We start from the raw sequence: 14,959 nt of genomic DNA, 5'->3' as shown, positions 1-14,959 counted from the left end.
TGTGTGTGTGTGTGTGTGTGTGTGTGTGTGTGTGTGTGTGTGTGTGTGTGTTGGGGTATAGTGAGGCCGAAGGAGCTTTGCGGGAGTCAGAGGCATCTGTATGTTGCCATGGCAACTATGGGCCAATGCAGTGGTCTGGATCGCTGGAGATACAGTATATGCTATATGCATCACCATCTGTGAAAGCACACATCCCTCATACAGTATACCTCACTGTATGTCCAGGGATTTCGCTTGTGTTGCTCATGAAATGGCCACAAAATCCGTTTAGTGTAATTATTATTGCGGCGACCTGTCTGATACCTCATTAATGGGAGTAAGAGAAGAGTGTGACTCAATTAAAACACAAAAGACCTTTAGAATTGAGGTGAAAACGTGCTGATACGTTTGAAAGCATTCGCTCGGAGCCGTCTGACTGTATGCCTGCTCTGTCTCTTAAGGAATGCCCACTGTACTCCGAGTTGCTGCCCACACGAGCACTTTGAAGACTGTAATGTGTTATTCTGTCTGTGTGTCTCTGCAGGCTTCCTCGCCAATCCCAACATTCCACTTCCTTTGAATCCTAACGCATCAGTGCTGCAGATCTACAAAACATCCTTTTCGGTTTTGCGCCCCTTGTTCTCGTTGTCCTGATGGATTGGAAGTGGCCCGATCCCTCGTTCTGTTGACCCTTGGGGTGAGGGGGTTGAGTGGAGAGGATAGGATTTCTTTGAAAACGTTATAAGTGTCCGGCTGATGTTGTCCCGATTGGTTCATCTGATGGAGAGTTAGAAGAACGGGAGGAACTACCGGGGAGGGAGAGAGGAGTAAAGAAGCCAATTCAAAACCAAAATTAATTAAGCCAGTAAGACTGGCCTCACGTTGCTAAAAAGTAGAAGACTTCATATAGATCAAACATCAGGGACCGATCACCTTAAGACTCAAGATGTCCACTACGGCGACCATGGGTGATATGGCCAACAGCACGGTGGAGTTTTACCCCAAGCGGGGCGGAGGAGGCGCAGAAGCCAACCATGCTGGTGACTTTGGGGTGTCGTTGGATGAGCTCCGGAACCTGATGGAGCTGAGAGGAGCTGAAGCCTTGCAGAAAATCCAGGAAAGCTTTACAGATGTAGAAGGCCTATGTCAGAGACTCAAGTCTTCCACAACTGATGGTAAGATAAATGTTTTGCTTACAATATTTTATGTCTCAAATTGTGTCTTTGTACTTCTAGATTTACTTCTAGATGTGATTTTCAAAATGTCCTGTTCACACAGCAACAAGACGTGGAATTTAAAGCAATAGATCATTTTACTCACTGTTTTCTCGCACTCAAGTTGTTGTAGCTATTTAGCCATTTACTCAACCGCATGTCAAGATTTTGCCAAGTACGATACAATCCTGGATTAACATCTATGTTGATTCCAGAACATCATTTTGTTGGAAAACATAATTCATACCAATTCCCTACCCCTAAACCCAACCATAACTGTAAATTGTTCCCAAAATCAGAGAGGATAAACAGTTGGATTACACTCAAGTAGAAATGGCTGAAACTAACCATAAGTCTAAACTTAACATAAATGGTAAATGTATCCCTTAATTCTGATTGGCTGATTGGAATGCTGTATCAACAAAGATCCAGGAACATGTCCTACTTGGTGAAATCAGGCTTTGGTTACTCACTCTTCACTGGTTGCCAACCTGTCTTGAAGACGCAAAAGAAGATATTTTAAAGAAAGCTAAAAACCATTAACATCCATAGTAGGAGAAACAAATACTTTGTAAGTCAATAGTTACTGTATAAGTTAACATTTCTTTTTTTTAATTATTTGTTCAAGAGAATAAAGAAACTCAAACCAGTTAGCAAGCAGTGAAGAGTGAGTAAATGATGACAGGACTTTCAGTTTTAGGTAAATTACACCTTTAATAACATATTCTGTTTGATTATTACTGTACCTTTAAAGAGCCCCTATTATGCATTAAAAATGGTAATATTTTGGTTTTGGTGTCTCCAACAACAGGCTGATATGCTTGCAAGTTAAAAAAAACGTTTTCATTGTCTTATAATATGCATTTAAAATTATCTAATTATCCCAACGACTCCAATATGATTCATTCAGCGCTTTATTTCTTCCCAAAGCTCTCCTTAGCACGATGCTAATCTGTGCTAATTGGTCTGATGACCCAATCTATTGGGATTGGTTGACTGCGTTTAGCGCGATATAGACAGAATCGCTCACCATGGCTTTTCAACATTGTTGAAGTAGCCAGAGCACAGAGCATATGTGTGAGCCCAATGCAGGAGTGCATTAAAGCAATGCAGTTAAACACCAGAATATCGCTTTATTCCTAAATATAATTAAAAACAACTACACACATTCAATATTAATCTATGAATTATTTCGTAACTTGACCGCCACACAAGTGTAGGAACAGCTGATGGTTGCCATTGCAATGACAAAGGGCAGAGGATCGCTAGCTCACAAAGGCATTTAAATTGGTAAAGAAAGCAGCTCGTGTCACATTTTCAATATGGCATTAGACACAATATGTGAATATAAAGAGTTATCAAGATACAGTTCAAATCTCAGGGAGTGATTAGAAATAACTAAATTTATTACATATTTTGCAAGCTAGAGAAAATAAGGAGGCAACTATTTTAATCACACTTACACTTGTGAACTGAAGGAAGAAACTGATCCATGTACTGTGTGCTAATAAAGTTGCTATCAAGTTCTGACAAAGTCCGATACAACAACAGTTTTTTTCTGATCTTTCCTTTAACGAATGACCCATGAATTCCTCGTCAGGATATATTATTGCATTAACCAACAGAGTGTTCACTCAAAAATAACTCATCTTTAGTCAAGATGTATCACACATCCACCTGCACTCAGCTAGGTTTGAAAGGAAAGGTGTGTTCACGTTTTACCGGATCCGTCACTTCATATGTGGTATTGTTTTGTGTCAACGTCGATACGAACAGGCAAAAGATCCAGACAAACAATGAATCATTTAAACGATTCTAAGTCGAATCTTTTATTTAAAAATTTACATTTTTAAACAATGTGTATTTTCAGATTTGAACCTCAGCTGGATGTTTTAATTCACTTAGAGCTGTTACACACTGTATGGAAGATCATTTTCAAAAGTAAGCCTTAATATGGGCTCTTTAAAGCATATAGGCAAAGCATAAAGGTAAATATTAAATATAGCTATGTAAAAAAATGCAAAGTCATCACATTTGAGGCAACACAGGTTCAACTGATGCATGATTTCATCGACCATAACTTAATTAACCAACAGAAGCTTTCATGCCTTGGAAAGAGTAAAGCGTTTGACAAAACTGAGTGAGCAGCTCCAGTGATGGTCAGGAACTTGATCTTTATTTTTCAAGTAAAAGTGGAAAACTTTTTTATAGTTTTAGTCGTTACTCTATATGACAATGGAGTTTTAGTGGAAACGCTAACTTTTAAATATGTAATAACCAATATTGCAATCTTCTTTGTGTTAACTGCAAAAGTATACACAAGCAAAATAACAACAGTGGACTATACAGTAGGTGCTTCTTATGCCATATCTAGGCCACAACGTCATCAAGCTCAGTCGAAAGATGTCTTAATTTTAAGGATGCTCAGTAGGTAGTCTTCGATTCGCATCCTACATTGTTTGTCTTGAAGGATGCATCGTGCATTCTTGGCGTTCTTCAATCACCCACACAGTCCTTTGCACACACTCCAATTTACAAAAAAATAACAAAAAATAATTAGCTGAAAATGACTCGGCTCAGAGCTTTTTTCTTTTCATTATATAATTCAACACAAAAAATGATTTTGGTGATTAAGGCATTATGATTTTGTTTTGTTGTATGAATTACGTAATATGAATAATTGTAAGCACTGGGAGCCCTCAGACAGTTGTCATCACCTATCCTGCATTAATAGATAGTCTCAATTAATTTAAAGATGTATAATATAAAGTGTTATTCAAATGCATAATTTTAATAATGTTGCTACACCTTGATTGTGAGGGTAAAATATTTCTGAAATAGCCATGCAAACTTACAAGACTTTCGCATTTTTTTGCATTTTATGCTGAGAATGACTTTGTTCTTAAAAGAACTGATGGTCCAGCATCAACTTTTCCTGATAGAATTTCTTCAAATCGTGATGAATCTTTATATTTTCATGGTCTCATTCTGATCACAGTGTTTAAATTTTTTTTTTTCAGGGACAAATTAAGTATTTAAATGTAGTTCTCTAATATTGGTCTTCACTGTCATTGTGTAAATGTACCCTAAACTTTCAAATACATACAACTCATACCTGTGACTGTAAATTTCCCAAACCACACATAAAACACACTGGATGCAAATGTGTAAATGAACTGGCTGTCTAGTCCATTTACAGAGCAGGGCATAGTACAGGTGAGAGTTTGATTATAGAGAGAGGACTTTGATTATAATTTCACTTTTATAGCATTGTTAGTGTGTAATGTTACAAAGCTCTGATGGTCAAAGTTTAGTGCATATAGTCTTTTCTAGAATTAGCTTTTTAAGGCAGACCACAAATTACTGATACAAACTTTTTCATGGGTTTGTGACATCAAAAACCCTAAAAGTTACGTAAATTCTGCACCTAGGCATGACGTTTACAGACAGCGTGCATTAGTGATGTGTTGTTTTTTAAACGGTTTCATTTTTCACAATTATTTTGTATGATTCGAGAATAATAAGTACTTGAGTACTCTCAGGGAGTGATTTGTTCATTCACACATGTCAGAGATATAAAGTAACCAAGTAGAACTACTTCACTACTGTACTGTACTAAAACGCTGTATTTGTACTTTACTGGAGAATTGTTTTTTTCTCCTATTCCACTTTTACTTCAGAACATGTTTTTGATGAGTTTAATACTTTTACTCCGATACATTTTTTATGTGCTGCATTGTTACTCGTTACTAGGGGTGTCAAAATTATTGATGTCGGTTCAGTAATAGATCATAACCGGTTATTACGTACTGACGTCATTTATCTCCTATGCACGATGTCACAGTGGAATACTATGGCGAAGGAGGCCGAGGGCGAGTAAATAATGCTCTTACTACAATGAAGGCGGCATATTTCACCACTACGGAGAAATGCTGTAAAACTGCATCTTTACCTCTCTCTCTCTCTCTCACTTTGGACATTTAACCCGCTGGCATGTTTGTGAGGTAACTTTTCTTCTCCTCTTGGCTGTTAAAGCATTACTTGTGGATCCAGACACAACCGTGCCTGTGGTGCGAGTCTTCTCCACTGTTTCTATTATAGATTACCTGTGATAACCGGGTATTGTGCGCATACAGACTGTAACCACGGCTGTCCGCGGCCATCGGTGAACAGCGCTTTCGTTTCTAAAGCCAATCACAGCCCTTTCTGTTGAGCAGGTGTAGACAATAACCAATCATAGGGGTGTAAGACTTCGCCTGTCAGCACTCAAAAAGCAAGTGGGATAATATTTACATGAGTTTATTTGCTAAAAAATGCTCATACTGTTTTCTGTGCATGTGTTGGAGTTTTGTTTGATACATTTAGAAAGAGTGTTTTCTTTGAACAGGTCAAATTAAGGGTACAGTTCTTACTGCTGTTTTAAAGAACAAAATTGTATTACAAATAATACGTAAATATTAATATATTTATAGATTTTTATTTTAAAAAAAGTCTTGTGTTATGAAGAAAAAATCTAATTATATATGGAAAGCATCATCAATGCACCGAGATATCGAATTGAACCGAATCGATGGCATAATAATCGTAACCAAACCAAACCGTGAGACCAGTTTAAATTTACAACCCTACTTATTACAATAAAAGACCTTTTTCTTGGCTGCTGCATAGAGGGCACCATAGCGACCAGCGTCTTCTGGTAGAATGTTTAGAACTTCCATTCTTCAGCGTTTATAACCGGTAATTTGCGATGCGAAAATGGGATTCAATAGCGTTTTGAGTGGATTACGGAGTGTTTTCGTGACACACAATATATGTGGTTCAAGCATGAGAGAAAAACAGTATCGTAAGCCATGTTTCTTTTCGTTCTGCTTAATCACGTGGCCCAAAAAAATTTTTTAAAATAAACAAAACAATATGTCTTTTGACTGCTATTCTTTAATAACTACATTACACAATACTTGTACTTTTACTTTCATTACTTGAGTAATAAATTTTGAAATAAACTACTTGCAATACAAAAAATTTTGAATACTTTAGTACTTCCACTTAAGTATGGTGCTTAAAAAGCACTTCAACTTCTACTCAAGTCACTTTTTTGATAGAGGACTTGTACTTTTACCTAAGTCTAGGTCTCTAGTACCTTATACATCTTTGACACATGTGCACATTTGTGCAGTTGGAGTAGAAGATTACTTTCATTTTCGAGTCTTCTATTGGTTTTGAGTCGTTCCTTCATCTCGCAAAAGATAGAAGCCAATCATACTTTTAGAGCAAGAAAAATATTTAATCCATTCATTTCTCAAGTCTTCAGTTTGAGTCCTTCATTCATCACATGTAAGACAGAAGCCAGTCATATGCATTTAGAGCCACAAAAGATTTGATCCGGTCATTTCTCAAGTCCTGGGGTTATGTCATCTCTCTTCACATGCTGTCAGATGATGAACGAACGATTCAATAACTCGAACACTTGAAAAGTGAACTAATCATGGCTCCTTTCGGCTCAGACTGTGTCCAATGGTTAAGCTGTCTGTGAACGAACCACTCAAATTTGAAGACCTATCAGAAGAGGTGAGCTGGCATAATCAAAGACAAAAGACCAGGTAAACATTAAATGATTATTTTCTCTTCCTTTAGCAATATAGTTATGACTTGTATTTAGTGTGGTCAATGTTTGGTGTAGTTGTAGATGAGTTTGGAAGCAACAGGTAACATTTTAATAAAGTTTTGGCAAATTGAGCTAAATGAACTAAATGACTTGGAAAAAAGATTTGTGTATCTCAATAAATGAAACTCAAAGGTCAGAGTCAGTAATATGATCCAAACTTCCCATCACTAATGTATATTAGCTGTTTAGCAAATCAGAACACATTAGCCCAGCAGACCAATAAGAGCCCATCACATATTTCTGAGGGAGGGACTTCAGAGAACCAGAAAGACAAGAGGATTAAAAAAGCAATTATCTGTAATTGCATACATAAATATAGCATGCTAGCTAAGAATTAAATCCAAATTCATAGTATTAAAAAACATAGTATAGGAATAAACTGCGTTAGGCGAGATTATGAAGTGTACATGCAATCAACGCTATACTATACCATAGGTTCATGTGAGAAAATTTATGAATGGTAATGAAATGACACCTTTGAACTGAAGTAAGTCATCTGATAATGACATTACGGATATAGCACGTCCAAACTGCATTAATACTACCCACATTCCTACTACTTTATTTATTTATTACTTAACTCATATGTACTTTCATTTTAGTTGTCTTTTATTTCTTTAGTTTTAATTTTAAAAATTAATCTTCATTGCATTTAACAAGTTTACAATGATAAGAAAGCTTGTTAACATGTTTATAATGATTTATAAAGGAGTTATAATGCTTTGTTTTGTTATTTGATCTTCATTTACATGTAGCAAGGTATTTGTAGCTTGTTTCTAGAGTGGTACAATACGGTATGGTACAGGTCGGTTCGGGTCACCTTTATCAGGTTTGCGTTTCCACTGCTAAATGGGCACCAATGGTACTCTTTTGGTGGGCATGGTGTACGACAGAAAGTTTCAGACGACGTCATTTTCACTCGAAGAAATGTCTACAGTAAAGCTGCACGAGTCATTCACATATCATATGAGAAGCACTTCACACAAAACAGATGCTTTATACACATAAATACTTCTGCATAAATGTTTATTACTAACTTTTCTATGAACAAAATTTGATTATAACTGCAGATCACTGACAGTGCGACAGTGCCATCTGTTAAATCTGCAATTGTATAAAATAAATAAATAAATAAATGCAACATATATGAACACATACAGACCCTTACAGTCTCCGATATGTTACCACTTACAGAAAAACCACACACAGCATACATTTAGTCCTTATTTGGGTTAAAAACAACACGAAATATAGCCCACAGTCAAAGCAAACCTCTCATACTGTATGTTTCGTTAATCTTCAGCAGCACATATAGCCTTTTGTTAGAAAGTAATCCTGTCATTCCGAGTTTATTATAGTCCAAAAGGTGATGATAATAGTTAAACATGGCAGTTTGTTCATGTTTCAGGTTGCAGAAGTATCATTTGCTGCTGTTTTTTCCAGCTTCTACTTTGTTCTTTTAGCGCGGCACTCTAACGTTTGTTCCTTTCTGACAGGATCAAAACAATTCAATGATCATGAGCAGGTTATTAATTTGAGCTCAAAAATATATCTATTTTTAAATATAGACGAGATTGCGAGCTTTCTGGACAAAGTGAAACCGCTGACACTTTAAGACGGCCTTGTAAAACAACAACAGGGCACAGCAAATTTTGTTTTTTTTGGCTTTGTGGCTGTTCATCAAGACAACGACAAGGTTTGTTTGAGCTCGGGTCAACCATGGCTCATAATTATATGTATATAATATATATGGTGTAATGTCTCGACTGTCTATTTAAAATATGGCGGTTCCTTTGTTTTCATTCTGGCTTGGTATGCGAGCGAATGACATATCTCTGTAAACCAATAGCGTTCAGCTGCACGTCTAGCTCCGTCTTTTGGTACCCTTATTACTCTTTGCAAAGGGTGATGAAAAAGTGGGACAGTACTGTACGACTCGGTGGAACCGGGCCATTACAGCTACTGTATATTTCTGTCTGTTTACATCTCGTCCCTTTGTTCCCCCTGGTGGCATTGTCGCAAACTGTTGTTACACCTGTTAAACTCATTTTCTTAATGCCGTAGTCCTGCCTTGGTGCCACAAACGGCGGTAATGGTCATATTGAACTGTCACTGTCCATTTATTTGCTCCTTTCTCTGTATTTCGCTCTCACCTCTTCACACTACTTGTCCACCAGCTCTTTCTCTGTCTCACTCGGCCAACTTCCCACTCTGGCTGCACGCGTCGTGTTGGGTTGCTATGCGACGGCGCTGTCGGTGGCGAGGTGGGTGTAGAGAGAGGGTTACTGGGTAAACAGAGTTGGAGAGACTCACTCGCTGGAGTCAGCAACTCCAAAGGTCCCTGCAGTGATCACAATTCCTGGTATATCCATCCATCCTCTTCTGACTCGTAATTGAATGTGTTGCTGTAATGTTTTCATTCGCCATGATGACTGCAGATGAGAATTTAGATAGCAGACGAGATAATGCTCAGTCATGAGAAACAGATAAACTCAATAAAACTCTAATTGAATTGTACTGATTGTGGGTATTTATAGATTTATGATAAAGCTGCTTCTTATGGTTTTCTTGGGCCTGATTGCTGTTTACCAGGCCATTTTATGCACATTTGGATATTGATTTACACATGAACTTCTTTTTGGGGGGCCAATCGTGCAAACTTGCTGTTTTGTAAATTATTGAAAACAGTGACGTCCTTTATATGTGTGTGTTCATGGTTAGAGAATAAACTGATAATGAAGTATTAGTGATGTAAGCTGGTATTTTATTTCATTTTAAGACTGTTATTAAAATTCTGGTCTTTAATTAGGAAAATAAATGGATAAATTTAAAACGTTTAAATTTAAAAAGTGGAATCACAACATTATAAACTACAGAATGACACATTTTTAATAATAAAATTATAAATAATATAATTAAGCATTTTAATTGTTAAATGGATTTGAAAATAACCCTTCTTTTTATGTTTTTGAACAATATATTGTAGGCTGAACAATAATATGAGTTAAGCCCAAGCAAGAATTTTAAATTCTACTTCTGATAAGTGTAAGCCTGATAAACCTAATTAAACATTTAACTTTTCAAAGTTCTGTATCATGGTGTATCAATATAACACCACATCAGTATGGTGCTAAAAATACGGTATTATCCACTGACCTGAAAGAGAAAGCTGTATTGAACAAGCACAGAGGCCACACTGAGAATGCAATGCATACTTGTGCTGTGTTATGAATGAACTTTTTGCACAACGACTGCCTACATGTTTCTCCTTAAATAGCAGAGTTTTGCCATAGCTTTTTGAAGGATTAGATTTGTATAAATGCCCCTCTAAAACCACAAAATACTGGCATGCATTCATGTAGTAATAATCAATGTAATATAATTAATATATTTATTTTATATATATTCTAACTTCTATACAATGTTTGGTCAAAGTTGAGTACAAATTGTAATGTTTAGGTTTTATCTATTTTTATACACTTGAGGAGACATGAGGGCATACGATATTACTATTTATACAACAGTTCTGTCTGGTTCTCAAATCTGATTGGCTGATAGCTGTGCAATATTTTGCAATATCAGAACTTGTTCAGCCTCCTCACCCATCTGTATTACTACCCACAAAGAGTGACCACAGGTCAATAAACACACTACAGTTCGACAAATTATGCAGCTGTTGGACAACATAATGTACTTTTGAGGCTTTTTAGGCAAGAATGTAGTTGTTTAGATTGCATCTATGCAGTTTATTTATTAGGTGTGCGTTTTAAATATTTACAATTTCGGAGAAACAGCGCATCGGTATCCATCAGCCTGTCATACTAAGCAGAGCAAAGACAGTTGATGTTGTCCATCCACAAGATGGCGACAGAGACCACATAATAAGCCCTTAGAAGAGAAAATGTGTGTGTGAATTAGTAACAGTTTCTGCTGTTCTGACGTCAGCTGCAGATCTGAAGGAATGACAGAAGAAAGTAGTTCCTTGTACAAAAAGATTTTCTCTATGTTTGATTTTCTTTTTTATGTTCATGTTTATGTTGTCGAACTGTTGTAGAAATGCAATATCACACGAGTAGCAAGATATGGCTGTATACCATGACTGGTGGGACACTAAGGCAGAGAAAAGATGCACACCTAAACCAGTGCCGATATACAGCCATATCGCACTGCTAATTGTGTGATATTACTCATGTAAATGTTTCTGTTCCCATACCACTGCTCCTCATTGGTTTTCATTGATGTGAAGTAGAGAGTGTTGCTAAAAGTTTCTCTAAATCATTCAATTTGGGTTTTCTATAACTTCTGTGGAAACAGGTGTCTAACATCAAACATTCACAAAAACATTTTTGAAGGAATAGGTTACTTTTAGGAGCTCAGTGAATATAACTATAGAACCATGATAGGTTTCCATGTGGGCAGTTAGTCCATTCACAGAATTTCTTCTCAATGCAGGGTTCCCACGGGTCCTTAAAAAGTCTTAAAACGTCTTAAATTAAAATCCGGGAAATTAAGGTCTTAAATTGTCTTAAATTTTACCGTAAAGTGGCTGTAAGTATTAAATTTTCAGCCGGTCTGCTTAACGACGTTAGGGAAGCACAGTGGTCCACCGTAAAACATCTAATAGTTGATTAATTAAGTATGTGAAACAGGAGAGAAATGACAGTCTCCGTGATTTATTAGCTTATTACGGTAGGTCGGGTACAGAGTACAGACGCTGACGCCGGTCTGCACCTGCGTGCTGTCATTACGCGGTTGTTGATGTGAGGTTCAAAATGCAAAGATGGGAGAATGTAAATTTAACGACGTGGCAAAGAGGCAATGTGTAAATTCTGCAAAAAGACCTTTTCATTAGGGACCATGGGGCTCAAAGTCATCGAGTATCACATGAAAGGAGGAAAGCAGCAGCTGGACGTTGCAGCAGCTAGTCATAGCGGGTCCAGGTTAATCCCTGCATTGTTTGCAGCTCGACCTAACAATGTTACTAGTTCAGACTAGAGCTGAAGATCTTTGTTTGGTTCGGACTTTATTTCTATCATTTTAGACGGGGTCGTGCCGGGCTTGGGCTTGCGCAGTAAATGAACAGTCATGTGATGCATTTCGATTAGCGCGAGGAAGTAATCAAATTGTTTGTTACAACATTGAAATCCATCCTTGCAAAGGTTAAACAAATGATGACAGAGATGTCAAAAAGAGCTAATTATGTCAGCGGTTAGGCCATCCGCCTGTTTTATTCGAACAGTCATTCTAGCCGCTGGTATATAAAGGTATTTTGGTGGTCGCTCATACACTACGTATTACAGTAGAGCACTAAGGAGCAGTGTCCAGCGTGCTGACAGGACATGACGAGGACACTCGCTGCTTTGAAACCTCTGTCATGGAAAATGAAATTAATGTTTTTGACTGGTGGAAGATGAACAAACAATCCTACCCAAAACATGCTAAATTAGCCGGATCAGTAGTGTATCCCGGCCAGTAGCAGCAGCAGAGAAAAGGTGTTCAGTGCTGCTCAGTGAGCGCAGGACTGCGCTAAAGCCATTTACAGTGGATTCAAAATTGTCAACCCAATCTTGATGAGTAAAGAATTTCAAATTATAACTAAATATTAATAAAATCATAATGTATGCAGAGTATACAGGCTTTTTTTGGCATTATTCTTTTATTATTCAGCTTCACCATCACCTTATTGTGAAGAGAAGTGGCAAAACAAATCCCACTGAGCCTTTATCCTAATTTCGTTATTGCCAAATATCCGTCATCATTTATCATTTATTTTAATTCATTTGCTAAGAAAGACTTATTTTTATTGGTGTGTTGGCCAATTTGAAGGTTAAGTGTATGTACCCAGGCCTATTTAGAGTGTTGAGATGTTAAGATGTTACAGGGGGCTTATTTTTTTTGTTCCAACTTAGCCTGTAGCCTATGTTATGGATAAGTAATGTTAACGCATATAAACAACTCATTCATGAAAAAAAGAGCTGTGCATGTGCACATTTGGATAATGTCGGGCTATAAACGGGTTTGGGCTTTTAAAAAGCTGTCAATCAAAATGTACCTGTCGGGTTCGGGCTCTATCAGCCCTAACTCTTATAGCCTGATTACAGCTCTAGTTCAGACGCCCCCTCACAGTCAGCTATAACAGTTTCATTTCACCACCAGACACCCAAAAGGCAGGTACTGCGGGTTATCCATACTGTGACGAGGCACAATTTATTTTAATCAAACGAAAACATTAAAATGAGTAGCCTATTCCAAAGAAATTAAATAATTTTTGGGTCTTAAATTATATTTGTTGAGGTCTTAATAAGGTCTTAAAAAGCATTAAATTTTACTTTTAAAATGGTGCAAGAACCCTGTCAATAAAATATTCTATGATCAACTGTTAGGGATTATTATAACAAAGTGGAAGCAATTGGGAATAACACCAACTCAGCCATGACGTGATCGGTCATGTTATATCACAGAGAGGGGTCAATGCATGCTGAAGCACACAGTGTAATGGTTTTCCATAGCCAAGCAGCTGCATCCAAACCTTACATCATCAAGTCAATGCAAAATGTTCCATCTAGTGGTATAAATCTTGCCACCACTGGACTCAGGACAGTAAAGATGTGTTCTCTTGAGTGGACAAATCATGCTTCTCTGATTGCTAATCAGATGGATGTTCTTGCCTGACAGCATTGCACGGTAACACTTTATTTTGATGGTTAATTAGTAGACTGTCTGCTTAATAACTGTTGACACTGCTCCTTCAACACACATTAAACTGATTATAAGAAACTTTGCAACTACGTCAACTTAAACTAGCCCTAACCCCAACCTTAAACCCAACCTAACAGTCTATATAATCTAATAAGAATTAGTTGCAATGTAACTTAAATTCAACAAATGAACCATGAAAATAAAATGCGAACCATTGTGTCAAGTGTAAAGTTTTGTTAGAGAAGGATTATAGTGCAGGGGTGATTTTCCTTTTAGTTCCAGTGAAAGGAACTCTTAATATTTCAGCATACTAATATATTTTGGACAATTTCATGCTTCCAACTTTGTGGAAATAGTTTGAGATTAGCCTCTTCATATTCCAACAACATGACTGCACATCAGTGCACAAAGCCAGGTCCATTAAGACATGGATGAATGTGGAGGAACTTGACTTGCCTTAGAGTCCTAACCTCAACCCAAATGAAAATTTTTAGGATGAATTGGAGCTGAGACTGTGAGCCATGCCTTCTAATTTAACATCAGTGCCTCACCTTGCAAAGGCACTAGAATAATGGTCAAAAATGTCCATAAATTCTCCTAAACCTTGTGGAAACCTTTTGTTAGAAGAGTTACTTGTTAAAGAATTAAGATTGAGCAGCAAACAAAGTTCATGTCCATGTAAAGGAACTCTTAGGTGTAAACACATCGCTTGTATAGTGCCATGGAGGTTTCTGGAGACCGCAAAATCATCCCGGGAGGTACGTATTTTTGCAGTTTTTGTTTTTCGCGAATCCACGAGAGGCCGCTGTGTATGCTTTTTCCTATATCAAATATTTCTCGCGAGTGCCATTTGCACCAGCGGTGTTCTCATATAAACCCACCAGAGGCTGCTTTCGACCGACCGCCTATCTGAATGACTGAATGATTGACTGGGCGACCGACCAATCGACTGAAACACCCTCCTCCTTCCCTAAACCCAACCAATTTTACTGTTCGACCCGTCCACCCACTTACTTCCCTAAACCCAACCAACGATTAACAAAAGCCGTCCAGAAAAAGAAAAGCTCTCGTCTGATTTTTACCACGGATTTGACCACATTCTCACCCTGTTATTCACTTTTTCATTTTAGTTTTTGGATTCTGCTTTTGTCTTACCTGATTTCTGGAACCGCTCTTCCCCGGTCGTCGTGGTCATGGTCAACTCATCTCTGTGTCTCAAGTCGACGTACATGACAAGCTAACCGGACAAACTGGTTGCAGCAGGAAAGCCATCCACACGAAGGTAAGCAGTCAGCCGGTAAGCGCGAAAAGGAACAACGTCATATTGCCCTGTATCGTTCGCTTAAAAAGTGAAATGCAGCCATACGTACTGTACATCCGGCTACATAATTCGCCGTCTCCG

The 14,959-nt window shown here is 37.6% G+C and overlaps 1 protein-coding gene across 9 annotated transcripts in view; it reads left to right on the top strand.

Moving 5' to 3' along the window:
* The window catches only part of atp2b3b (ATPase plasma membrane Ca2+ transporting 3b), a 115,908-nt gene that overhangs the window by 18,516 nt on the left and 82,433 nt on the right, over positions 1–14,959 (top strand). For 8 of the 9 annotated variants that reach the window (XR_015522855.1, XM_087305821.1, XM_087305824.1 and 5 more), the window contains exon 2: positions 524–1,154. Coding sequence is in view for 8 of the 9 variants with exons in the window: in XM_087305821.1 (XP_087161947.1) it covers positions 926–1,154 (229 nt within the window). In the remaining variant the exon portion in view is untranslated. 9 annotated transcript variants of the gene reach the window in all.

Source organism: Danio rerio, chromosome 23 (genome assembly GCF_052040795.2).
Source record: "Danio rerio strain M-AB ecotype USA chromosome 23, GRCz13ab, whole genome shotgun sequence".
NCBI classification, from domain to species: Eukaryota; Metazoa; Chordata; class Actinopteri; order Cypriniformes; family Danionidae; genus Danio; species Danio rerio.
The sequence above is the reverse complement of the archived record's forward strand: the minus strand, read 5'-3'. Positions and strand labels throughout refer to the sequence as shown.